We start from the raw sequence: 26,745 nt of genomic DNA on the forward strand, positions 1-26,745 counted from the left end.
TAATTTATTTAAATAGTATGTGCTTCTTGGTGTGTTTCTTTGATTCGATCCAGGCCATCAATTCGAATTAATCGGTGGCTATTATTAGCAATCCACATTTGTCTCATTTATCCAATCAAAAATTAGGATTTAATGTATACTATTATTTAAGAAAAATCTGAAAATAAATAAAATAAAATAAAAAAACTCTCTCTCTCTAATACATTACCTCCAACGGATATAAAAATAATAATAAAAAAAGGAACGGTGACATGAGTCATCACCAACGTCTCTCTGCTTAAATTCACATACACCACTCACTCTCTCCATAAAAAAAAAAGAAAAAAGGAAAAGAGAAAAGTTGTATAGTTTTTCCTCCCCCACCTTCCTTCCTTCTTCGCCACCCACACAAAACGACAACCACCGCTGCTCCCCTTTCCACTTCCATCATTGCTAACACCTCCACGTAACCGTTCTCCGTCCGCAACCCATCTTCATCATTCACCTCCACCGCAAAAACCCACACGCCGGCGGACTCAAACAACCACACAACACACATCGCCGACAAAAATCCTTCTCCAACCGCCGTGATCTAAAGCCGACGAACACCACCGTCGCAACGCCCTTCTTCCGCTTCACCCTCACAAACCCTCCTTCTCCGAATCTCCTTCGCCAACAAGAAAAATCCGACCGCCGTACCACCACACACGCGACTCGCATCTCCGATCTACTTTTCCATTTCGATTTCAACTTCACCCTTTTCCACCATCACAGTTTCACCATTACATACCCTTGAAACCACCTTCAATCTATTCAATCTATATTGCTACTAGTTCGCTCACCTTCATTTGCATATACTAGTTGTGGACCGGTCATAAGCTTCAACTCGCATCACTGCTCATGAGAAGGAGAAATATCTATTACTGTTATGTGAACTCTAGTGCAGGTTAAAAAAAGCGGAGCGTAAGCAAGGATTTGGCCTTTTAGATGTTCGTAAAAAGCGGAAACCACAATAGCACATGACTTAATTCTCTACATCAAGGAGGCGGTGCGTGTTGGATTCAATTGAAGTTTCGGCGTGCCCAATATCGCAACAACATTGACATCATTTGACAACGTTGGTAACACTTTGAAAGATTAATTTTTGTGATTGAGTTTTTAATTGTTAGATTAGGTGTGATTTAGTGATGAACTGTGTTGTTGTCTTGTGAACCTTGCGAGCGTTCACGTAATAGGTTGCTGTTTTCTTAAAACTTTTCTTAAAACTTCGAAAGGTGAATTTTTCTTAACTGTGTTGGTATCTTCTAACTTCGAAAGTTGCTATTTTCTAAAAACTTTTCTGCGTTACCATGTCGTATTGATGGTGCGGAGCTGCTATTTTGCTTTTATTTTCGCTGCCGGTATAGCCGGGTTCAATAGGTGGTTTTCACTCTGTTGATTTTTCTTTCAGCATATTTATGTAATGTCAAAGTTTTTTTTATGTCATTTTCATTCTGTGAGTTCTATTTTTGATGAATGGTTTGCTGCTACATTACTCTGTTACATCTTGAAATTGGTTTGTTTAGCTTTTTTTTTCTTTTTTTTCCGGTGATATTGTAGTAACCTTTGGTGAGCTGCTATTTTTTCCATTGCATTTTGAAAACTGGGTTTGGTTTGCAGAGTCGACATTATTTATAAGCCAGCATACCGCAAATTGTTTTTCTCTCTTCAGATACGTTAGTGTAAAGTTGATGCTTTTTTCTCTCTTCAGATACGTTAGTGTAAAGTTGATGCGTCCCTCCTGAGTTTCGGCCCACCTTTTTGCCTTTTCTATTATGCGCCTTAGCAGGCTTTGGTGGCCTTCCGGGCCCATTTGTTTTCATATATCTCCTTATTTTATTTTGGTTAGCATACGTGTAAGTTGCTGAATTTACTTGATTTAAACATGAGTTTTTTTTTAAAAAAACTTTATTATCATAATTTGTCTAATAATCAACTTAATTAATTAATATATTTTAAATATAATTTAGATAATTTATCCACCCTCTTTTTAGAGATCTGTACGAAGTATTATTTGTGCTTGATTTTTCATGTGTATAAATTGATTGGTTTCACATGAGTGGTATGTTACAAATCACGATAAATCATTTCACAATTCCATCGGTTACTTATGCCATTTCCACTCTAATCAAATTATTTAATTAATTAAATTTTGTTTAGTTAGTTAATTTGGATTAATTAATTTTAATTAACCTGATTATTTGATCTAATTAAATAATTTTGGTAATTAATTTTAATTACCTTAATTAGTCGATTTAATCGAATTTTAATAAATTAATAATTAAATATTGATTGATTTCTTCCATTATCATTTCATAATACACACTCGATTTCATTCAATTTCATCATCAATCCAAAACCACAAATAAATCGCACAATTCTCGATTCAAAGTTGATCCCATTTACAAACACCTTTGTAAGTCGATTGTTTTTAAGCATCGTCATCAACCTCACATAGCTTACTCTTGGGTTTTCTTACAATGAGACCTATTCGATTTTAATTAATCGAGTAGATGATTGATTCACTAAATAAAAATCCAATTTATCCGCAAATACAAATCCAAATCTCGATCTAATGTCGATTATTTTTATTCAAATCAAATTAAAATACACAATCATAATTGAGTACCCTTTCATTTGGAAATGAAAAGGGGAATGGTTTTGAGTTTTCAATTCCTCTCCTCGATTATTTGAATACGAGTTCTCTTACTCGGTTAGTCAAATAGTTGTCATTTCTATCCATTTAAGCACAATCAAACCGAAACATTTTTGTAATAAGAAATGAAAAGGGAGATGACTTTGAGTTTTCAACTTCTCTCCTCAACTGTTTGAATACGAGTTCTCTTACTCGGTTAGTCAAATAATTGTCATCTCTCTTAAAGACTTTCCTAACTCGTTTAAATCAAACTATTTCATAATAACGAAATAAAAAAGAAGATGACTTTGAGTCTTCAACTTCTCTCCCAATTGTTTGAATACGAGTTCTCTTACTCGGCCAGTCGAACAATTGTCATTTTTCCACCAACTTATACTGTAAGTCAAATCATTTCATAATAAACTGTACGAAAAGGGAGATGGTCTTGAGTTTTCAATTCCTCTTCTCAAATGCTTGGATATGAGTTGTCTTACTCAGTCATTCAAGTACTTGTCGTTTATTCTAAAAATACATCAACCATACACAACCTTATTTTCATCACTACTAAGGACGAAAAAGAAAACGGTCTAGAGTCTTCTATTCCCTTTTCCGATTATTAGGATACGAGTTGTCTCACTCGGCTATCCGAGTATTCGTCATCCATTCAACAACACATTAACTATTATCAAAACCTTTTATAATTAAGGAGGAAAAAGAAAGTGGTCTAGAGTTTTCTATTTCCTTTCCCAATTATCAGGATACGAGTTGTCTTACTTGACTATCCGAGTAATCGTCATCCAACAAAAATATCTCAACACATCAAATTTATCTGTCCTCGCCCCGTGCGATCGAAACCAATCAAACATATTAATCCAACTTGTCACCTCCGTGTGATCAAAACTCTTTTCAAAAAGAACATTGTTAATCCTTTCTAATGCGCACAACAAACCAATGCTTAAGCCTCCGCCGAGAGTAGACAAGCCAACGTTTAGCCTTTAGGATGCGATCCAAACAGTTGTTCATTAAAAAACACCAACCAACCGTAGTTCCTCGAACTACGAATGCTCTGATTTCCTTATTATACCATAAGGATACGTAGGCAGGAGATTGCTATATCTTCCCGAGCACACTAATAAAAAACCTCCCTTTTCTCCTTTCTGAGGTTCTGATCCGTTTCTTTTTTTAAAAATAATTTTATAACCTAAAGATAACAAACAAACATAAATTAACACTCGAAACACACATTAGAACTAAAAGGTTCCCGTTGAGTACAATGGACGTAAGGGGTGCTGTAGCACCTCAAATTTGCACCTATCATTGTACATACATTTTCATATTAGGTCATAGCATATCATGGTCCATTGCATAGCATTGCATTGCCTCTTTTGCTTCAAGAGCAAGCAAGTCAAGAAATTAGGTCAAACTGATCAGAAGATCAGTCAACCAAGCAAGCAAGCACAATTCTCAAGGAGCCAAGGCCCTAGGGTTTGTCCAACAAGTTCACATGACTTGGAGGTCCATTTGAAGTGTTCAAGTCAAGGGTTGAAGGCTCAGAGGTCATCAGTTCATACACAGACAGTCAAAAACCCTAAGACAGTCAACAGTCAGTCAAAGCTGTGGATGGTGGCCATTCTTGTGGAATTTGGGCACCATGATCAATAATCAAGAGTTCATACAACTTGAGACATTATTTGAAGTCAAGTTCTCAAGGAATTAGGGTTTGGAATTCATCAGAAGAGGTTCAGTCAGGCAGAAACCCTAAAAGTCAACTGTTGGTCAACTGTCCATTTAATCAGTGATTTGATGATGGGATTTGGTTTGAGAGAGTTTATTCATGTCCAAATAGGCCTCATATATCATGTCAAACACCACCATGGAAGAATTTGAAGCCAGATCAGAAATTTCCAAAAATGGAAACTGGACCTGTAACTGAAACTTACCAAAAATGGAAAGTCTTGATCCTCAAACTTACATCATGATACAAGCTTCAAATGAATTTTTGCCCAACATGAAAGTTGAAGATCTTGTTCTCCCATTTCCAAAAAGTCCAAGAACTCTCAATTCCCATGTGTGGTTGGCAAGTTATGATCGAATCGATTTCAGAAAATCTTGAACTTCAAAAGGCCATATCTCTCAAACCGTTTGGCCAATTTTGGTGGGGTTTTTTCCTACAAGTCACATTTGATCCCCTCTTTCCAAAAATATAAATTTCATGAGCCAAAACTTCACCAATCAAAATGGCATTTTTTGACTTATCTCATTTAAATTCAAGTTTGACCAAGGGTTGACTTTTTGAAATAATCATCTTTGAACCATTTGGCCAATTGAAATAGCTCAGAAATGTCATTTAAAATGTGTTTGCAAGCTCAATTATGCAGTACATGTGGCCATTCTTTAACTTGTTTGAAATTTGGACAAAAGGTACACTTTCACCATGCTACTCCATACTATCCACCATACCTTGCTTAGTACTCTCAAATAGCAGACCTTATGCATCATTTCTCTGTCATTTTGAAACCTCATTGTGCAGCCATAACCAACAGAAAAAGGTCATACCTAGTTGCTTGAAAATGGGCAAAAGGACACTTTCATCCATACTTCCATGGACCTTGCTTTGTACCATGACATAGCAGCCTTGTTCATCAATTTTTCTGTCATTTTTTGAGTACACTACTAGCTGCCAACTTCACTCATGCTGAAAACTCCTGTGGTGCATTTTTCATTTTTCTGTCCAAAAAACTCCAAAGTTACAACCCTGCCTTGCCACAGAAGCAACTTTTCAACAGCAGGTTTGGTGTTGGATTTTCTGTCATTAGAGGACAGCAACAGCAGCCAACATAACAAGAGGAACAAAACCACCTTCACTCACTCCCTCAAGAATGGACCTTGCTTGGCATTTGTCTAAAATCTGTCAAGACTCCCAAAGTGAAAAGCATTACCTAACCACTAAGCAACATCCAACAGCAGACCTGATGCAGCATTTTTCTATCATTTTGAAATTCAATTGCAGCCTCTAACCACACAAATCCTCACTCTCTCTCATTGGACATTCTCTCTCAAAATTGCCAATGCTGTTCAAAACAACCAGCAACACAAAACAGCAGGGCTTTTCATCATGTTTCTATCATGAGTAACACTTAGCAGCCATCAAACATAACACAACCAAACCTCACTGATGCTAAAATCCTCACTCTCTCTCATTTGGCATTTTGGACAAAATTGCAAATTCAGTTCTAAACAACAAGCAACATAAAACAGCATGTCCTTTCCTCATTTTCCTGTCATGTGAAACCAGTTGCAACCAACACAAACCATTTGGGCCAAGGCAAAAAAAAAAAGCCATTGTTCACTCATTCTAAAAACTCACCTTGCTTTGCATTTTTAAAAAAAACTCAGTCCAAACACAAAAGGAACCAGACCTGGCCTTGGCTTGAGGCAATATTTTCCACCATTTTGCTGTCAAAGAAACCAGCTGCAGCCAACCATCCAACAGCAGAAACCCTTGCTCACACTCATTTCTCTCAAGCTTCATCTCTTGCTCATGATGAACTGAACCTGCCTTGCTTAACACAATATCTCCTCATCATTTTTCTGTCAAAAAAATGAAACCAACTAGCAGCAGCCATGACACATGAGAAGACAGAAATCACTCATTCATCTTGCTTTGGCATTTAGCATTACCTGTCAAACTTCCAAAAAGAAACAAAACCTGGCACTGCTATTTCACTATCCATTTCATCATAGGAAATCATTAGCTGCAACCATCAAACACATCAAACCAGGATTCATTCATCACTCATCCTAAAAACCTTCATTTTATGCATTTCCAAAAAGCTGTCCAAGAACCTCCAAAAGAACCCAGCCTTGTATTGTGTTCTCACCATCCAAGCATCATCTTAGACTCATGGCAAGCATCATCCTTCATCTGTAAACTCCTTTTCCACTGCTGCTTTGAAAGGACATCATCCATGGCAGAAATTGTTTGAGCTCATTCCAAGCATCCACAAGCCAAAGCTCTTCAACCAATCAACACTTGGAAGGCCTTGCTTCATCTGTCTCACCATTAAAAGGCCAAAACCACACTGTTTCTCATTCTGCTTCAATTTTTGGTATGGATTCGACCCCCCCCCCCTTTTGTTTAATTATTACATGCTTTCAAAAGGTCTTTCAATGTTGAGTTTAGTGATGTCTTTATTTTTGAAAATGGTTAAGTATGTGTGGAGTTATGCTGTTTGGAAGTTTGATGATGCTTATTTACTTTGCTCGATTCTTGGCTTGTATGGTGTTTTAATGGAAATCAATGATGGATTCATGTTTGTCATTGCTTGCTGGTCACTTGGGTATAATCGATTTTGATTTTTGGGAAAGTTTGTAAAATTCGATTGAAAGAGGGATGAAGATGCTGAAACCCTAATTACCAAATGCATTTCCCAGATTTTCTTCATCATTTCCACATGCATGGCATGGCTTTCCTCACCAACCAATGAAAACATTTCCTTTTAATGGCCAAAACGACCGTGTTTAGATAAGTGACCCAGGGAATTACAAAAATGCCATCCTTGCTTTATTAATCCAAATTAATTTCACATTTTAATCACCAATCTTGCAAAAATCATAAATGCTTCAATTTTAATCCAATTTGAATGGGATTTTTTGTGTTGTGTTCATCATGATCTCTACTTTTTTATCATTATTTTTCCAGAATTTTTGGATGAGTAGTTTTTAAATGGCCTTAGGGTTTGTGACATGTATGCAAATATTATACACTTTGCCAAATCAATTGTGAAATGATGAGGATGTATCCAATGGTTCCCAAATTTTTTGTGCTTAAACTAGACACATTCATGGTGATTTTGGTGTAGAGTTTGTGAATTTATCATTTGTGGTTTGTGAGTTATGATTTTTTGAATTAGGGTGTGACAATTTGTGTCACACCATTGATGTCCAACTTGATGATTTTCATTACCATGCTTCTTGACCTCCAATTGATCTGATTTTTTGCATGAACCTACTCTTGTATGTCTAGTTTACATGTGATTTTTTATTGGAATTATTTGAAGCATTTTCCTAATTGTTTGAGATTTTCTCCCCTGCTTGGTCATATGTTGACTTCTTGTGACACATGTTCCCATTTCATTTGTGAAATTCTCATACTTTGTTAGATGGACATGAAATTTTACATGAGATAACTAGACATCCTCATCTTTACCATGGTTTTGATCCCATTCATTTCTCATACACCATCTCTGACTTATGATTTTTCTAAGTTGATGCATGTTTGGGTGACTCCTTTGAGCATGTTCAAAATTGCTTTGACTTTCTGATTTTCATTGACTGCCTTCCACTTGTCCAAATGAGATGAAATTTGACATGCTTACCATGCTGTGGATTGTGATTGATCATGATTTATTTGATGATTTTTGGAAATGTTTAGGATTGCTTTTGATTCAAGTCTTGCTGTTGACTTCTATGAGCTTCTAAATGCCATGTTTTGATTTCTTTTGTTCATAAAATGATGATGATGATTGATATGAATGTGAACCCAATTGGTTGTGTCTCTTAATGGTTTGAACATGATTTTGGACACTCATCCTTTGCTGTTTTGACTTTTTCATTCTCTTTTGACCCTAGGCTTGTCCTAGTGGTCCTGTTACTCACTTTTAAGCTTGTGTTTTCAGGTTGACCAACAAATGACCAATGAGACTAATTCTTTTTGATTGGGCTTGCCTAAATACCATGACTAACTTGTTTGTTTTGTAGGTAGCTTGGCTCACATGCCTTAAGCTTTGTGCCTTGCACATTCACTTGCTTGTGTTGACTGGTTGATGTCTGTTTCTTTTTTACTTTGTTTGAAGTTGCATACTAACATCTGCTTGACTGTTTCAGGTGCTTTTAGTTGCTTAGTTCCTTGTGAACTTTTTGCTTTGCTTTGCTTGCATAAGCAATTTGCATTGAGGTATGTCTCCTTTTCTTCATGTAGTCTGGAAGACCTGGCCTGTTATTTGGCCAGGCAACTGTCTGAAGCCCTCCTTAAGAGGCAATGTTTGTGGATGTTTAATTTTGTCCTTGCATAGAGTCAAAGTCCTCCTAAGTGAAGAGGCAATTGGTGGAAGGTAGGGATATGCAATCTATCCCCCACTATTCAGTGTGTCATCTGCTTTGCTCACACCACTGTGTTGATGCATTGCAGATACAAACCCAAGATCTTGTACAATTGTACAGTTGAGTCAGTCTTAAATGTGTAGAAGGGTTCCCACTTTCTGGACCCACACATTCTTGTCTTGAGCTCTCCCAGGCCAGGGATAAGAGCTGTGAAGTCTTACCTTCACTCACCTTTCATCTGCTTCACCTTAGCCCCTCAATGGCAAGGTTAAGAGCACATTCACCCAGTTCCAGAGGTTTGTTTGTTGAGGTTGATATGACCCTTCGACTAAAACCTAGCCTTGTTTGAGCCACTTGCTTGTGTATAGTGTGTGTTATCTGTGCTTGTAGGATTGTTTGACTTGCTTCCTGTGCAAGTTAGGATTGTTTGACTTGCTTCCTGTGCAAGTTAGGATTAGTTTAGACTTGCTTCCTGTGCAAGTTAGGTTTTGCTTGGCTTGCTTCCTGTGCAAGTTAAGTGTGTGTGTGGCTTGCTTCCTGTGCAAGTCATGTCTAGGATAGGCTGGCTCTCTGTGCCAGTTAGCTAGAAACCTTAACTTAGGGATGATTTGCATGATAACATCTAGGCTCGAGTCGTAGTCTCCCTAGTGTTGTGTCTCCCTCTGTTATTTGGTTAGGCTAGTCCTTTATCCCTCCGTAGGGGAACTACATCGCCCTGATCTTCACACCAGATGAAGTATGTAGGCAGGAGATTGAGCTGATCTCTCCGGGCGCCTTTTCTTTCTTTTGTGTGTGTTGTCTGACCTTTGCTATAGGCTCGAGTCTGTGACTCCTTAGCGTTTGCTGTCTGTCTGTTTGTGTGTGTTTGACAGTTATAGGCTCGAGTCCCCGACTCCCTATTAACCTGTTGTGTTGTTGTGTGCTTGGAAGCTGATGTAAGTCCATCGAGTGGCATTTGGGTTCCAGTGTGCGTGCGTTTGGTTCGGATGCTGATGTAAGTCCAGTGATTGGCATTCAGGCTCCACGTTTGCCTCTTTGTGTGAGTTTAGGTTCGGATGCTGACATAAGTCCAGTGATTGGCAGTCGGGCTCCACGTTTGCCTGTGTTTGTGTTTGTTTGTGTGCGTGTCAGCCGAGCTACGAATGCTCTGATTCTTCTCTCGTCCGAGAAGATACGTATGCATAGGATGCGATATCCTAGCGAGCATGTGTCGTTTCCCCAGTCCGAACTACTTCGACTCTGATGTCTATGCCTGATAGACTAAGTAGTCCCAGGATGCGGCATCCTGCCGAGTCAGTTTCAGTCAGTCTCTTTTGTCTCTTTCAGCCAGTGTGTGTATGTGTGTGAGCAGTGTTTAGCAACCAATATTCCTTCCTTTTATGCGTGGATCCCGTAGAGTACTACGGATGCGTAGGGGTGCTAATACCTTCCCTTCGCCTAACCGACTCCCGAACCCATCCTCTTTGGTCGCGAGACCATGTTCCTTCCAGGTTTACTTCGAGCGTTTCCTTTCCCTCTTTTGGGATAAATAACGCACGGTGGCGGCTCTGTTGTGTCTTGTTTCCCGCCGGTTTTTCGCGCGATGCGACAGCTGGCGACTCTGCTGGGGACATAGAGAAGTTGACCTATGCTGGTCCATCTTCCCTGAGCGAGTCTCTCCTAGCGCTCTCTAGGTTAGGGTTTTGGTTGCTTTGTGCTGTTTTTTTTTATTGCATTCATTGTATATATGTGCATTTATTGCTTGCATTTATTATTTGCATTAATGTTTGCATTTCATTCATATTCATCTGCTGTGCTGTCTGTGTTTCTCTGTTTGGGGGTGGGAGTTACTTGAGGTAAAAGGCCCAATACCCAGGCTATGAGTGAAATCTAGGAAACCTAGGAATAGAGTGATTCATGGGAAGCGGGTGGTATGGCGCCACTTAGCGGAACATTGATATCACGAGCAGTTCAGACCCTGGTGGGATATTGTCGTTACATACTTCAGGTGTGTATATGATGGTCTTCTGCGAAAGGTTATTTATGCTGCGTTTCTCTTCGACTTTACCCTGGCCTAGATAACACCCGTGAGTGGGGAGGGTTTGATCATTACAGGTACAGTTGCTGATTGGTTGGCGATTTGTTGGTGACTCTTGGTACTGATGGTGACTGGGAATTATGGAGCATTTATTTCTGGGACGCCAGAGTTCTGTCCATGGTTTATCAGCGTGTTCCATTTATTTCGGATCCCCGGGCTGATTTGAGAGTACTTGTTCAGAGGATCCGTTTGTCACCCGTTCAGTGTTTGTTCCTGTGAAGATAGTGATATAATCTCCGGTTCCGTTTATTTCGGAACCCCCCAAGTTGGATTTATGGTGACTTGATCCCACAGATATGACTGGTTCAGAAAAGCAGAGGGTCTACAGTTGACTTGGTGGCACAAAGGCCTGCATTCATGCATTTGCATCATATCATCTCGCATTCATCTGCATTCAACTCATGTCTGTCCGTACTCAGGGTCCATTATTTTTAAATTAAAAAACCCCGGTTGAGAGACATCCAGATGTCAAAATGTTGTTGATGAAATTTTATCTGTCTCGATGAAACCAGAAAAAAAGAGGACTGAATATTCCTAGTACGGACAGACATTGCATGTGTGAGTCATACTAACCCATTTGCTGTTTTGTAGGTTCCAGTAATTCAACCGGTGCGCATAGCTTGTCTGTTCAGATAACCTGCTGGGAGTCAACAAATTCAAGCTGATGGATCTTCTCAACGCCGATATCCTTGAGCTGAAAGGGATGATGAAGGACTTGTTCAGTGTTGTGCAAGGGCTTGCCTTGGGACAGAAAGCCATGTCTGAGAGATTGGAAAAGATTGAGAAATGGCTGATAGTAAAGAAGGTTCAGGGGAAGGCTCCGTCCTCCGAAGTGAACAAACCTTCTGGTACTGTAGCAAGGAAATCCTCCGACAGTGGTCCATTCAAGAAGAAGGTTGAGCCAGTTGGTGTGCCCGCAAAGAAAGAACGTGGTAAAGATCGTTATCACCCTTACGCTACCACTGTATCCACTCCTGTCAGCAAATCACCTGTTCAACAGCAACAACTGCCACCTCCACAGAAGACACCGAGGGTTGAAAGCCAGGTGAAGAAGAAGAAAGAGGATCGTCAGTTTGAGGAACCACCCGTGACATACGCCCATCTGTTCCAAAGGTTGATGGATCTTGCTTTAGTACGGCCAAGGATATTGATTCCCATAGAACGGCAGAAGAGGCCACCAAACTATGATGAGAAGGCCAAGTGCGAGTTTCACTCTGGGGCACCCGGACACAACATTGAGGGCTGTAGAGCTTTTAAGCATGTCGTCCAGGACATGGTGGACTCTGAGACCATTAACTTGGCCCAGATTATGAAGGGGGATATCAACCCTGCGCCCAGAAGGGGTCCTGTAAAAGTCAAGATGGTGAAGAAGGCCAAGAAAGGATTGAAGATGACTGAGGAGGATCAGCTAAAGGTTCCAATGGCTGTGGTCCCAAAACCTCTGGAGCAGGATGGAGTTTTCCCTGTTAGTGATAATTCTTGTGCGATCGTCACCATAGAGGGAAGTGGATTGATGAAAGACACGACCCAAAAGATGAAGGAAGTAGAAATGGACGATGTAAGGTGCGGAGCACCCCGTCTGGCAGTTGAAACCGTCCAGGTAGAGAAGGCCCTTGTTGCTGAGAAAGAGAAGAAGTTGTCCATTTCTTCTTATAAACAAGCTCTGGAAGTGGTGAGAAACAAAGAGGCGCAAGGCTGGGGAAGGATCATTGACATCGTGATAAAAGCAGACATGTTTGGGGTCGGATATCAGCCGGATTTAGAGTCGTCTAGACCAAACAGAGGATGTCGTCCGCCGTACACCTTCGTCAGTGCAAGGATGTTGGGTCCTGGTCATGCCCGTTCAGTGGTTGAAGATGTTGACAGCAACCGCGAGCTTGAGGCGTGGATAAAGTCGTGCGTACCAGGCAACTGGAAGGCCTCCAAAAGCATCACTGTCACTCATCCAGGAGTGTAGTATTTCTGTGTTTTAATCTTGTTTGCATGAAAGCCGTACGTTTTGCCCGAAGCGTACTGGTCCATTGTAAGGGCCACCTCATGTGTTTCATTTTGCAACATTTTGCATCAGTAATAAATGGATGTTTTTTGTAATTAAAGGCGGCGTTCCCTGTTTTTCACTTTTTGCAGTTTTAAAAAAATAAAATAAAATGGCAATGTTTTTATTCTCTTTCCTTTCGATTCATTTGGTTCCGACCTTAAAAGTGATTCTCTCGAGCTCATCGATAACAATTTGGTTACACCTTTATAGGACTTCGACAATCCAAGCTATCATGCCGAAGAAGAAGGCGCAGAAGATCGTGATCAGCTGGAATTAGCCAGGTTGTTGAAACAAGAGGAGAAGGTGATTCAACCGCACGAGGAGTGATTCAAGATTGTTACTCCAAGCTCCGCCGAGGTTAGAAAGCAAAAGCTGAGGCCGACAAAGGACGAGAAAGAGAGAAGGTGTGAATAGACTATCAAGATGCGAGCAGAGCTAATCAGAAAGATGCATTCCCGGTACATCACAATGAGGTATTGGTTGATTATATGGCTCAGGTCTCAGTGTTTATCTTCGTGGATGGCTTCTTGGCCAAGACCAGATTGAATTGTTGCCAGATGATATGAAGTAAGCCATGTCCATCACACGAGGGGCACCTTCTTGTTCTAAGTTGATGTCGTTCCGTCACATGAGGCCGGTGCCACGTATCAGAAGTCTACGGTGACTTTGTTTCATGATATGATTCATCGTGAAAGCAAATGCCATGTTGATGACATGATGACAAAGTCCCAAGCAGAACAGGGGCATCCGGTAGACTGGGGCAAAGTTGTTTGAATCAGTGCACCTGTGGAGTGTTGTCCATCAAGCTACCGAGGCTTGTTGTGAGCGAATCAGAGGAATCGAGGTCAATCCTGCTAAAAAAAAAAAAAAAAGAGATAAATTGCAGGAACCTCTGATTCTGATACCTCAGTGAAAGAGATAACTGTTAATCCGGTACTTGATAACCCTCGAGAGGTCTACGAGGTGCGTATTGAGTCAGCATGACTAGTCTTGTCGAAAAGAGTATGCAATTTACCTAAGCAAAAAGTTTATCGACCGTGAAACAATACACTCACTGTTCGAAAAAACTTGATGTACTTCGGCATAGGCTGCTCGCCGACTGAGACAGTGTATGCTGATTCATACCACTTTGTGGATGTCCAAAATGGATCTGATCAGATATGTGTTTGGAAAGCTAGCAGCAACCCGTGGAAGGTCATCAACCAAGGAAGTTTGAGGTCCCTGATGAGGACATCTCGAGGTACTCAAATCGAAAGATTGGGAGTGACTGATCCCGGAGGAGGGGTCTGACCCCGAATCCGAACGGATTCCGATGTCTGAGGGGGAAAGAGATGAGGTGAATAAGTTAGTGCTTCCCGGATCCCAGTTGGTTGCACCAACAATGGTGGCTGAACATAAAGTCTGTATCCTGGATATTGAACCTAGGGATGTGCATCTACCTGGGACAGTGTCTTCCTCACGGATGTATGAGAAACCAGAGAACGCTAAATGGATAAAGACTCAGAATGACACGTTGAGTCCAACCGAGGGAAGGGCTGACAGTTACTTGTCATAGGGCAGTTGTACCCAGTGAACGAAGCATGTTGTTAACCAAGAAGTATGACCTCGCGCGTACCACGTGGAAGAATTGGTTGAAAAGGATCCTTCCTCCTCAAAGACGATTGTGGGGCAAATGGACAAACAGTTATGAATGTCCATTCGTGGCCAAGAGGGTCCCATCTGACAGAACCTTGTTGTTTATGACCACGGATGACGACGATTTTCCATTCCCTGTGAATGCGGACGCAGTTAGAAAATACTTCGTGAAAGAAACCCGCTGGAAAAAAAAAAAAAAAAAAAAAAAAAAAAGAATAAAGAGTCCAGGCAAAAAAATGGGCATCCCGGCGAACCAAGAAAAAGAGAAAGGTTCGGGCAAAAATTAGGGATATAAATAGAAAAAAACTGTACACCCGGCAAGTTGAAAACCCGCAAGGGCGACTGGGGCAAAAAAGGGTATCCCGGTGGACTGAAACCCGAAAGGGCGGTCCAGGCAAAAGAGGGAATAAAACGAACAACTGCGTCTAGCATGATCATTTGTGCTCATGATGACTTGGATAATCTCCGACAGAGACCGATCGGAAGCGTCTTGTTCAGAAGACAGAAGGTGCGGAAAGTCCTGAGGACATATGAGGTGTAACTAAGTTGGAACCCGATGAGATCACGGTTTCACGTTGCCATTAGGATAGATTTTTCCTTTTGTGTGCAATCACCTCTTTCCAGGGTTTGCTTCCTGTGTGTTGCTCGATTGTGAGCCATCTTTTATTCCAGTAAAATAAAGCGTGTGTTCAGTCAAATAATTTTGTTTTGTTGTCATTACCGTTTTGATTACGAAAACATCCGTTTGTTTTGATAAGAATATTTGCATTTTGAAACATAGAGGTCTCTTCCAATGCATGCTTGTATGATTGAAATCTGGAAATCTTACCTGGAAGTCTGAGTGACCTAAGTGTTGAAATATCAGAACACCTGGGGCATACCTGGGGCACGTTTTTATCTGACGATCTCTTGTGCAGAGCCTGATTAGGGGCAACGGATAGTTTAGCGGTGAAGAGACGGTGAAGGATTACGACCACGGTCCTGGAAAATTAATCAAGAAGACTCTTCAAAGTCTGATGATTGGAAAGTTTGCATGAATACCAGGAGTTCGATCCCCGTGGAGTACGGACGAGATTTGGAATACAAGATGATGGAGCAGAAAAGTCCAGAAGAGTCTGAGAGTTCTTAAAAGTGGAAAGTCAACACTATGGGTGGATGATGGATACCAGTGTTCGACGAGTCGACCGACACCCCCGTCAAACAGGCTGTATCTCCCCAGAGGATTAAGAGTGTGATCTCCCTGACAGATTCGAGATCGTTGTCTCCTCAGCAAGCCTGAAGGTTGTCACGTCCCCAGCCCAAGCCAGTATTGAAGCTATCAGAATTATTTTCCCCTGCAGAGATACCTGTGGACAGTACCTTCTTTCCCCAGCAGATCTAAGGATTGCTTCTCCCCAGCAGGCCTATGCTTGCAGATTTCCCCAGTTGAGAATCCCCGCTGAGCGCCTGACAGTTATTTTCCTCGGGAGCACCCCAGTGGAGTTTATCTGTAGACCGTTGGTGTGTCCCCCAACAATTGGTTTTGTGATACTATCATCTCCAGTATGACCGTGAGTGCTTATCCCAAGCAGGTTTGTGGGAATTCATCTCCAGTATGATATGACGTGCTATCATCCTCGACAGAGTTGTTACTCTTGCCACTACGGTTGTTCTCTCCACTATGGTTTTTCTCTCCAGCAGAATGGTGTGGTTTTTCCTCAGCAAGTTCCCCGAGTGGAGCGGGTCTTATGAAATGCATCACCAGCAGTGATTCTCCTACATATGGATTGGTTGGGTCGTCCCTAGTGGAGTAGTATTTATTTCTCCAACAGAGTTCATCCTACCAGTGGATTGGACGGGTTTTTGTAGTAGACTGATATCTGCATCCTCAGCTGAGTTGAGTCTACCTATGGATCGCGTGGATTATCCCCAACGGAGTAACGGACATTCTCCAAAGCAGGGTTTATCCTATCTGAAGATTGGTTGAGTCTTCCTCCCAGCGAAGTCGCTTTACCATTCCCCAGCGCAGTTCCTGGAATTCCCCGGTGTTGTCTCCGAAGGAGACGTGTGTTTATGCATTCATCATTTAGATAAGCATAGCATATTGCATCATTAGTGCATAGCATTTCCATGATCATTGGGCATTGTGTAAAACAAGGAAAAACTCATGCATCAACATAGCAAGCATATCCATTAGCCCTAGGCCGTGGTGACCAGCCGAGGTTGGGTTGTTGGAAAGAGTTTAGCATCGCGCCACTGGATCGGCTTCAGAATCGGGTTCATCAGCATGGTTGAGAGGTTGGTGTTTTCCCAACAAGTGACTCCTCAGTCGAGTGGGTATCCCCAGCAATGTTACTCCCCAATTGTTGGCATCTTGCCAGCTTGGGTCTTTTCTCCTTAAGCAGATATGGGTGTGTCCGATCTCTCCATGTAGAGTCTACCCCTTAAGCAGAAAGTGTCAATCTTTTCCTGCCATTTCCCCACTGAGATACGTCCTCGTGGATGACGGTTGCTTCCGTTCCCTCCCAACACACATTGGGATGGGTTTTCCCTATTGAGTTCTTTCCTCATTAGGATGAGTCTTGTTTCAGTCTGCCTTTTTGGATCGATCCTAAATTGGCTTCCTGTTGGCTGTCTCCTGTACTTCCCCAGGGCATAAATGAATAGTCGCTCACTAACCGGCACTCATTCATTTCATCCTCAGCGGAATTTGTTGGCCTCTACCTACAAACCGGTAGTTGTAAGTCCTATCTTTGTGGTTTTCTACCTACTAGCTGGTAGTTGTAAAATCCCACTTTCATCCCCTTGGTGGAGTTAACCCCTTGTGCTCATCCCGATGATGACTGGTTACTTTTCCATTGGCCTCAACCTACAACCCGGTTATGGATAATCTTCCATGCGAGTGTATTATCTACGTTTTGACGGCTATAGATAATATACTTATGTTTTTCCGGTATTCAGACCGAAGGAGTTTCCGACGATCAGGTCGATGTACTCATGGCACTCAGGCCAATTTCCCGGTGTTCAGACCGAAGGAGTTTCCGACGATCAGGTCGATGTACTCATGGCACTCAGGCCAATTTCCCGGTATTCAGACCGAAGGAGTTTCCGACGATCAGGTCGATGTACTCATGGCACTCAGGCCAATTTTCCGGTATTCAGACCGAAGTGGCGATCAGGCCAATCCGATTTTCAAATCAAAGAAGTTTTCCTCCTCTCCGTTGGTGTCGATAAACGTCGAGTTTTTCCCGATCATCCGTTGATGATTTGGTTGTGTCCTCCTTCCCAAGTGAAGTATTCTCCTCTCCGTTGGTGTCGATAAACGTCGAGTTTTTCCCGATCATCCGTTGATGATTTGGTTGTGTTCACTCTCCCCAGTAAAGTTTTCTCCTTCTCCGTTGGTGTCGATAAACGTTGAGTCTCCCTTTCGTCCTATGACGTCTAGTAAAGTTTTCTCCTTCTCCGTTGGTGTCGATAAACGTTGAGTCTCCCTTTCGTCCTATGACGTCTGGTTGAGTTTTCTCCTTCTCCGTTGGTGTCGATAAACGTTGAGTCTCCCTTTCGTCCTATGACGTCTGGTTGAGTTTTTCACCTTCTCCGTTGGTGTCGATAAACGTTGAGTCTCCCTTTCGTCCTATGACGTCTGGTTAAGTTTCCTCCTCTCCGTTGGTGTCGATAAACGTCGAGTTTTTCCTATTCGTCCTATGACGTCTAATTGTACCTGTCCCCACGTGGATTTACCTCTCCGTTGGTCTTGGTAAACGTTGAGTTTTTCCCATTTCGTCCGTTGATGTATGGTTGTATCCCTTCCATTCATTCATTAATGTTTGGTTACCTCTCCGTTGGTCTTGGTAAACGTTGAGTTTTTCCCATTTCGTCTGTTGACGTATGGTTGTATCCCTTCCATTCATTCATTAATGTTTGGTTACCTCTCCGTTGGTCTTGGTAAACGTTGAGTTTTTCTCATTTCGTCCGTTGATGTATGGTTGTATCCCTCCCAGTCATTCATTAATGTCTGGTTACCTCTCCGTTGGTCTTGATGAACGTCGAGTTTTTCCTAGTTGTCCGTTGGCATCTAGTTGTGATTTCTTTTCCCATTTATCGTCGTTGCGATGTCTGGATGTGGCCGTACCCTTTGAAAACAAAAAAAAAAACAACAACAAAATACCCAGTAATAAGTATCAGATCCCAGTGGACGTTTCCATTGGTGGATCCCTGTATTGTGCAAATTCTACAGTTCTTTGGTATTCAATCCCTGTTTACCCTGAAAGTCTGACAGCCGTTGCTCTCATCCATTCGGGTTCCCAGCTGATTGAATAGGGGCAGCTGTAGCACCTCAAATTTGCACCTATCATTGTACATACATTTTCATATTAGGTCATAGCATATCATGGTCCATTGCATAGCATTGCATTGCCTCTTTTGCTTCAAGAGCAAGCAAGTCAAGAAATTAGGTCAAACTGATCAGAAGATCAGTCAACCAAGCAAGCAAGCACAATTCTCAAGGAGCCAAGGCCCTAGGGTTTGTCCAACAAGTTCACATGACTTGGAGGTCCATTTGAAGTGTTCAAGTCAAGGGTTGAAGGCTCAGAGGTCATCAGTTCATACACAGACAGTCAAAAACCCTAAGACAGTCAACAGTCAGTCAAAGCTGTGGATGGTGGCCATTCTTGTGGAATTTGGGCACCATGATCAATAATCAAGAGTTCATACAACTTGAGACATTATTTGAAGTCAAGTTCTCAAGGAATTAGGGTTTGGAATTCATCAGAAGAGGTTCAGTCAGGCAGAAACCCTAAAAGTCAACTGTTGGTCAACTGTCCATTTAATCAGTGATTTGATGATGGGATTTGGTTTGAGAGAGTTTATTCATGTCCAAATAGGCCTCATATATCATGTAAAACACCACCATGGAAGAATTTGAAGCCAGATCAGAAATTTCCAAAAATGGAAACTGGACCTGTAACTGAAACTTACCAAAAATGGAAAGTCTTGATCCTCAAACTTACATCATGATACAAGCTTCAAATGAATTTTTGCCCAACATGAAAGTTGAAGATCTTGTTCTCCCATTTCCAAAAAGTCCAAGAACTCTCAATTCCCATGTGTGGTTGGCAAGTTATGATCGAATCGATTTCAGAAAATCTTGAACTTCAAAAGGCCATATCTCTCAAACCGTTTGGCCAATTTTGGTGGGGTTTTTTCCTACAAGTCACATTTGATCCCCTCTTTCCAAAAATATAAATTTCATGAGCCAAAACTTCACCAATCAAAATGGCATTTTTTGACTTATCTCATTTAAATTCAAGTTTGACCAAGGGTTGACTTTTTGAAATAATCATCTTTGAACCATTTGGCCAATTGAAATAGCTCAGAAATGTCATTTAAAATGTGTTTGCAAGCTCAATTATGCAGTACATGTGGCCATTCTTTAACTTGTTTGAAATTTGGACAAAAGGTACACTTTCACCATGCTACTCCATACTATCCACCATACCTTGCTTAGTACTCTCAAATAGCAGACCTTATGCATCATTTCTCTGTCATTTTGAAACCTCATTGTGCAGCCATAACCAACAGAAAAAGGTCATACCTAGTTGCTTGAAAATGGGCAAAAGGACACTTTCATCCATACTTCCATGGACCTTGCTTTGTACCATGACATAGCAGCCTTGTTCATCAATTTTTCTGTCATTTTTTGAGTACACTACTAGCTGCCAACTTCACTCATGCTGAAAACTCCTGTGGTGCATTTTTCATTTTTCTGTCCAAAAAACTCCAAAGTTACAACCCTGCCTTGCCACAGAAGCAACTTTTCAACAGCAGGTTTGGTGTTGGATTTTCTGTCATTAGAGGACAGCAACAGCAGCCAACATAACAAGAGGAACAAAACCACCTTCACTCACTCCCTCAAGAATGGACCTTGCTTGGCATTTATCTAAAATCTGTCAAGACTCCCAAAGTGAAAAGCATTACCTAACCACTAAGCAACATCCAACAGCAGACCTGATGCAGCATTTTTCTATCATTTTGAAATTCAATTGCAGCCTCTAACCACACAAATCCTCACTCTCTCTCATTGGACATTCTCTCTCAAAATTGCCAATGCTGTTCAAAACAACCAGCAACACAAAACAGCAGGGCTTTTCATCATGTTTCTATCATGAGTAACACTTAGCAGCCATCAAACATAACACAACCAAACCTCACTGATGCTAAAATCCTCACTCTCTCTCATTTGGCATTTTGGACAAAATTGCAAATTCAGTTCTAAACAACAAGCAACATAAAACAGCATGTCCTTTCCTCATTTTCCTGTCATGTGAAACCAGTTGCAACCAACACAAACCATTTGGGCCAAGGCAAAAAAAAAAGAAGCCATTGTTCACTCATTCTAAAAACTCACCTTGCTTTGCATTTTTAAAAAAAACTCAGTCCAAACACAAAAGGAACCAGACCTGGCCTTGGCTTGAGGCAATATTTTCCACCATTTTGCTGTCAAAGAAACCAGCTGCAGCCAACCATCCAACAGCAGAAACCCTTGCTCACACTCATTTCTCTCAAGCTTCATCTCTTGCTCATGATGAACTGAACCTGCCTTGCTTAACACAATATCTCCTCATCATTTTTCTGTCAAAAAAATGAAACCAACTAGCAGCAGCCATGACACATGAGAAGACAGAAATCACTCATTCATCTTGCTTTGGCATTTAGCATTACCTGTCAAACTTCCAAAAAGAAACAAAACCTGGCACTGCTATTTCACTATCCATTTCATCATAGGAAATCATTAGCTGCAACCATCAAACACATCAAACCAGGATTCATTCATCACTCATCCTAAAAACCTTCATTTTATGCATTTCCAAAAAGCTGTCCAAGAACCTCCAAAAGAACCCAGCCTTGTATTGTGTTCTCACCATCCAAGCATCATCTTAGACTCATGGCAAGCATCATCCTTCATCTGTAAACTCCTTTTCCACTGCTGCTTTGAAAGGACATCATCCATGGCAGAAATTGTTTGAGCTCATTCCAAGCATCCACAAGCCAAAGCTCTTCAACCAATCAACACTTGGAAGGCCTTGCTTCATCTGTCTCACCATTAAAAGGCCAAAACCACACTGTTTCTCATTCTGCTTCAATTTTTGGTATGGATTCGACCCCCCCCCCCTTTTGTTTAATTATTACATGCTTTCAAAAGGTCTTTCAATGTTGAGTTTAGTGATGTCTTTATTTTTGAAAATGGTTAAGTATGTGTGGAGTTATGCTGTTTGGAAGTTTGATGATGCTTATTTACTTTGCTCGATTCTTGGCTTGTATGGTGTTTTAATGGAAATCAATGATGGATTCATGTTTGTCATTGCTTGCTGGTCACTTGGGTATAATCGATTTTGATTTTTGGGAAAGTTTGTAAAATTCGATTGAAAGAGGGATGAAGATGCTGAAACCCTAATTACCAAATGCATTTCCCAGATTTTCTTCATCATTTCCACATGCATGGCATGGCTTTCCTCACCAACCAATGAAAACATTTCCTTTTAATGGCCAAAACGACCGTGTTTAGATAAGTGACCCAGGGAATTACAAAAATGCCATCCTTGCTTTATTAATCCAAATTAATTTCACATTTTAATCACCAATCTTGCAAAAATCATAAATGCTTCAATTTTAATCCAATTTGAATGGGATTTTTTGTGTTGTGTTCATCATGATCTCTACTTTTTTATCATTATTTTTCCAGAATTTTTGGATGAGTAGTTTTTAAATGGCCTTAGGGTTTGTGACATGTATGCAAATATTATACACTTTGCCAAATCAATTGTGAAATGATGAGGATGTATCCAATGGTTCCCAAATTTTTTGTGCTTAAACTAGACACATTCATGGTGATTTTGGTGTAGAGTTTGTGAATTTATCATTTGTGGTTTGTGAGTTATGATTTTTTGAATTAGGGTGTGACAATTTGTGTCACACCATTGATGTCCAACTTGATGATTTTCATTACCATGCTTCTTGACCTCCAATTGATCTGATTTTTTGCATGAACCTACTCTTGTATGTCTAGTTTACATGTGATTTTTTATTGGAATTATTTGAAGCATTTTCCTAATTGTTTGAGATTTTCTCCCCTGCTTGGTCATATGTTGACTTCTTGTGACACATGTTCCCATTTCATTTGTGAAATTCTCATACTTTGTTAGATGGACATGAAATTTTACATGAGATAACTAGACATCCTCATCTTTACCATGGTTTTGATCCCATTCATTTCTCATACACCATCTCTGACTTATGATTTTTCTAAGTTGATGCATGTTTGGGTGACTCCTTTGAGCATGTTCAAAATTGCTTTGACTTTCTGATTTTCATTGACTGCCTTCCACTTGTCCAAATGAGATGAAATTTGACATGCTTACCATGCTGTGGATTGTGATTGATCATGATTTATTTGATGATTTTTGGAAATGTTTAGGATTGCTTTTGATTCAAGTCTTGCTGTTGACTTCTATGAGCTTCTAAATGCCATGTTTTGATTTCTTTTGTTCATAAAATGATGATGATGATTGATATGAATGTGAACCCAATTGGTTGTGTCTCTTAATGGTTTGAACATGATTTTGGACACTCATCCTTTGCTGTTTTGACTTTTTCATTCTCTTTTGACCCTAGGCTTGTCCTAGTGGTCCTGTTACTCACTTTTAAGCTTGTGTTTTCAGGTTGACCAACAAATGACCAATGAGACTAATTCTTTTTGATTGGGCTTGCCTAAATACCATGACTAACTTGTTTGTTTTGTAGGTAGCTTGGCTCACATGCCTTAAGCTTTGTGCCTTGCACATTCACTTGCTTGTGTTGACTGGTTGATGTCTGTTTCTTTTTTACTTTGTTTGAAGTTGCATACTAACATCTGCTTGACTGTTTCAGGTGCTTTTAGTTGCTTAGTTCCTTGTGAACTTTTTGCTTTGCTTTGCTTGCATAAGCAATTTGCATTGAGGTATGTCTCCTTTTCTTCATGTAGTCTGGAAGACCTGGCCTGTTATTTGGCCAGGCAACTGTCTGAAGCCCTCCTTAAGAGGCAATGTTTGTGGATGTTTAATTTTGTCCTTGCATAGAGTCAAAGTCCTCCTAAGTGAAGAGGCAATTGGTGGAAGGTAGGGATATGCAATCTATCCCCCACTATTCAGTGTGTCATCTGCTTTGCTCACACCACTGTGTTGATGCATTGCAGATACAAACCCAAGATCTTGTACAATTGTACAGTTGAGTCAGTCTTAAATGTGTAGAAGGGTTCCCACTTTCTGGACCCACACATTCTTGTCTTGAGCTCTCCCAGGCCAGGGATAAGAGTTGTGAAGTCTTACCTTCACTCACCTTTCATCTGCTTCACCTTAGCCCCTCAATGGCAAGGTTAAGAGCACATTCACCCAGTTCCAGAGGTTTGTTTGTTGAGGTTGATATGACCCCTCGACTAAAACCTAGCCTTGTTTGAGCCACTTGCTTGTGTATAGTGTGTGCTATCTGTGCTTGTAGGATTGTTTGACTTGCTTCCTGTGCAAGTTAGGATTGTTTGACTTGCTTCCTGTGCAAGTTAGGATTAGTTTAGACTTGCTTCCTGTGCAAGTTAGGTTTTGCTTGGCTTGCTTCCTGTGCAAGTTAAGTGTGTGTGTGGCTTGCTTCCTGTGCAAGTCATGTCTAGGATAGGCTGGCTCTCTGTGCCAGTTAGCTAGAAACCTTAACTTAGGGATGATTTGCATGATAACATCTAGGCTCGAGTCGTAGTCTCCCTAGTGTTGTGTCTCCCTCTGTTATCTGGTTAGGCTAGTCCTTTATCCCTCCGTAGGGGAACTACATCGCCCTGATCTTCACACCAGATGAAGTATGTAGGCAGGAGATTGAGCTGATCTCTCCGGGCGCCTTTTCTTTCTTTTGTGTGTGTTGTCTGACCTTTGCTAGGCTCGAGTCTGTGACTCCTTAGCGTTTGCTGTCTGTCTGTTTGTGTGTGTTTGACAGTTATAGGCTCGAGTCCCCGACTCCCTATTAACCTGTTGTGTTGTTGTGTGCTTGGAAGCTGATGTAAGTCCATCGAGTGGCATTTGGGTTCCAGTGTGCGTGCGTTTGGTTCGGATGCTGATGTAAGTCCAGTGATTGGCATTCAGGCTCCACGTTTGCCTCTTTGTGTGAGTTTAGGTTCGGATGCTGACATAAGTCCAGTGATTGGCAGTCGGGCTCCACGTTTGCCTGTGTTTGTGTTTGTTTGTGTGCGTGTCAGCCGAGCTACGAATGCTCTGATTCTTCTCTCGTCCGAGAAGATACGTATGCATAGGATGCGATATCCTAGCGAGCATGTGTCGTTTCCCCAGTCCGAACTACTTCGACTCTGATGTCTATGCCTGATAGACTAAGTAGTCCCAGGATGCGGCATCCTGCCGAGTCAGTTTCAGTCAGTCTCTTTTGTCTCTTTCAGCCAGTGTGTGTATGTGTGTGAGCAGTGTTTAGCAACCAATATTCCTTCCTTTTATGCGTGGATCCCGTAGAGTACTACGGATGCGTAGGGGTGCTAATACCTTCCCTTCGCCTAACCGACTCCCGAACCCATCCTCTTTGGTCGCGAGACCATGTTCCTTCCAGGTTTACTTCGAGCGTTTCCTTTCCCTCTTTTGGGATAAATAACGCACGGTGGCGGCTCTGTTGTGTCTTGTTTCCCGCCGGTTTTTCGCGCGATGCGACAGGTGCTAATACATTCCCCTTATGTAATCCACTCCCGAACCCGAATATGGTTGCGATGACCATTATTCTATTTCTTAAAGGTTTTATCGATATTTTCCTATTCCTTCATTGGGATAAATAAAGTTCGGTGGCGACTCTGTTCGAACATAAATTTTTTCCGTGACCATCGCGAGGAATCGTATTTTTCGAGATGCGACAGTATGTATACATTGATTATATAGTTGCTAAATCCACTTCAAAAAATTGTCATTTGGACCACCTTCGACAGTCCTTTGAAAGGATGATGAAATATGGATTGAAAATCAATCCATTAAAATGTACTTTTGATGTTCACGCAAGTGACTTTTTGGGCTTTGTGGTTCACAAAAAAGTCATTGAAATAAACCAAAACAAGACGAAGGTTATACTTAGTAGAAAGCCTCCATCAAACAAAAAGAAACTTGAATCTCTATTGGGTAAAATTAACTTCTTAAGGAGATTCATTTCAAATCCAAGTGGTAAGACAAAAATATTCTCAGTAATGCTGCGTATGAAGAAGGAAGAAGGAAGAAGGATTCAAGTGGGATCCAAAACATCAAAAAATATTTGATGAAATCAAGAGCTATTTGATGAATCCTTATATTCTCTTACCTCCTATCAGAAATATGCCTATGAAATTGTATATTTTTGCATCTGAATTGACTATAGGAAGCATGTTAATCCAAAAGGATGATGATGGTGTCTAAAGAGACATTTATTACATCGGTTGAGTTTTGCGTGATGTAGAAACTAGGTATAGCTCAATAGAAAATTTGTATATTTGTTTGTATTTCTCTTGTACCAAATTAAAATATTAAATAAAATTGACTGATGTTTTTGTCTATTCTCATTAGAATGTTATTAAGTATATGATGTCGAAACCTATTTTGCACAGTAGAATATGGAAATAGGCTTTGGCGTTAATTGAATATTCTTTGACTTATGCGCCTTTGAGGGCTATGAAAGGCCAAATTGTTGCTAACTTAATTGTTGATCATACAATAATCGATGTAACACATAGCTATTTTGGTCTAAAACCTTGGAGGTTTTACTTTGATGGTTTCAGACATAAACAAGGAACTGGTATTCAAATTCTGATTATTTCTCCTAAAATTAATCTAACAAAGTTTAACTTTAAAATAAAAGGTTCTTTCTCCAATAATAAGGTTGAGTATGAAGCCTTAATTGTAAGCCTTAAGATTCTGTTAGACTTGGGGATAAAAGGAGTCAAGATTTAAGACGATTAAGAGTTAGTTGTAAAACAACTAACCAAAGAGTACACATGCATCAAAGAGAATTTACTGATGTAGTTTGTGAAGGCTAATTTGTTGTTAAGTAGATTTAAGGAAGTTGACATTAAACATGTTCCTCGATTCGAGAACTAAGTAGCCAATGACTTGGCACAAATTGCTTATGGTTATAGAGTTTCCGAGGAAAAAATAGTAGAGTTAATTAAAGTAAAAGAAAAGGTGATTTCGATCACTACTTTTCCCTTAGATTTGTCAAAGTCAAAAC

The 26,745-nt window shown here is 40.7% G+C and overlaps 1 protein-coding gene across 2 annotated transcripts; it reads left to right on the forward strand.

The window, feature by feature from the left end:
* The first annotated feature begins 223 nt into the window (after positions 1–223).
* Positions 224–26,074, forward strand: LOC127075520 (uncharacterized). Of its 2 annotated transcripts, none has more exons than XM_051016981.1 (3): positions 224–8,413; positions 8,540–8,609; positions 11,424–26,074. In XM_051016981.1, exon 3 carries the CDS (start codon positions 11,497–11,499, stop codon positions 12,787–12,789), a length of 1,293 nt encoding a protein of 430 aa, XP_050872938.1. In that variant the 5' UTR covers positions 224–8,413; positions 8,540–8,609; positions 11,424–11,496; the 3' UTR covers positions 12,790–26,074. The 2 variants fall into 2 exon arrangements, with proteins under 2 accessions (XP_050872938.1, XP_050872940.1); XM_051016983.1 differs by having other exon boundaries at positions 238–1,096.
* The last annotated feature ends 671 nt before the right edge of the window (positions 26,075–26,745 follow it).

This window comes from Lathyrus oleraceus, chromosome 1 (assembly GCF_024323335.1).
Source record: "Lathyrus oleraceus cultivar Zhongwan6 chromosome 1, CAAS_Psat_ZW6_1.0, whole genome shotgun sequence".
In the NCBI taxonomy this organism is placed as follows: domain Eukaryota; kingdom Viridiplantae; phylum Streptophyta; class Magnoliopsida; order Fabales; family Fabaceae; genus Lathyrus; species Lathyrus oleraceus.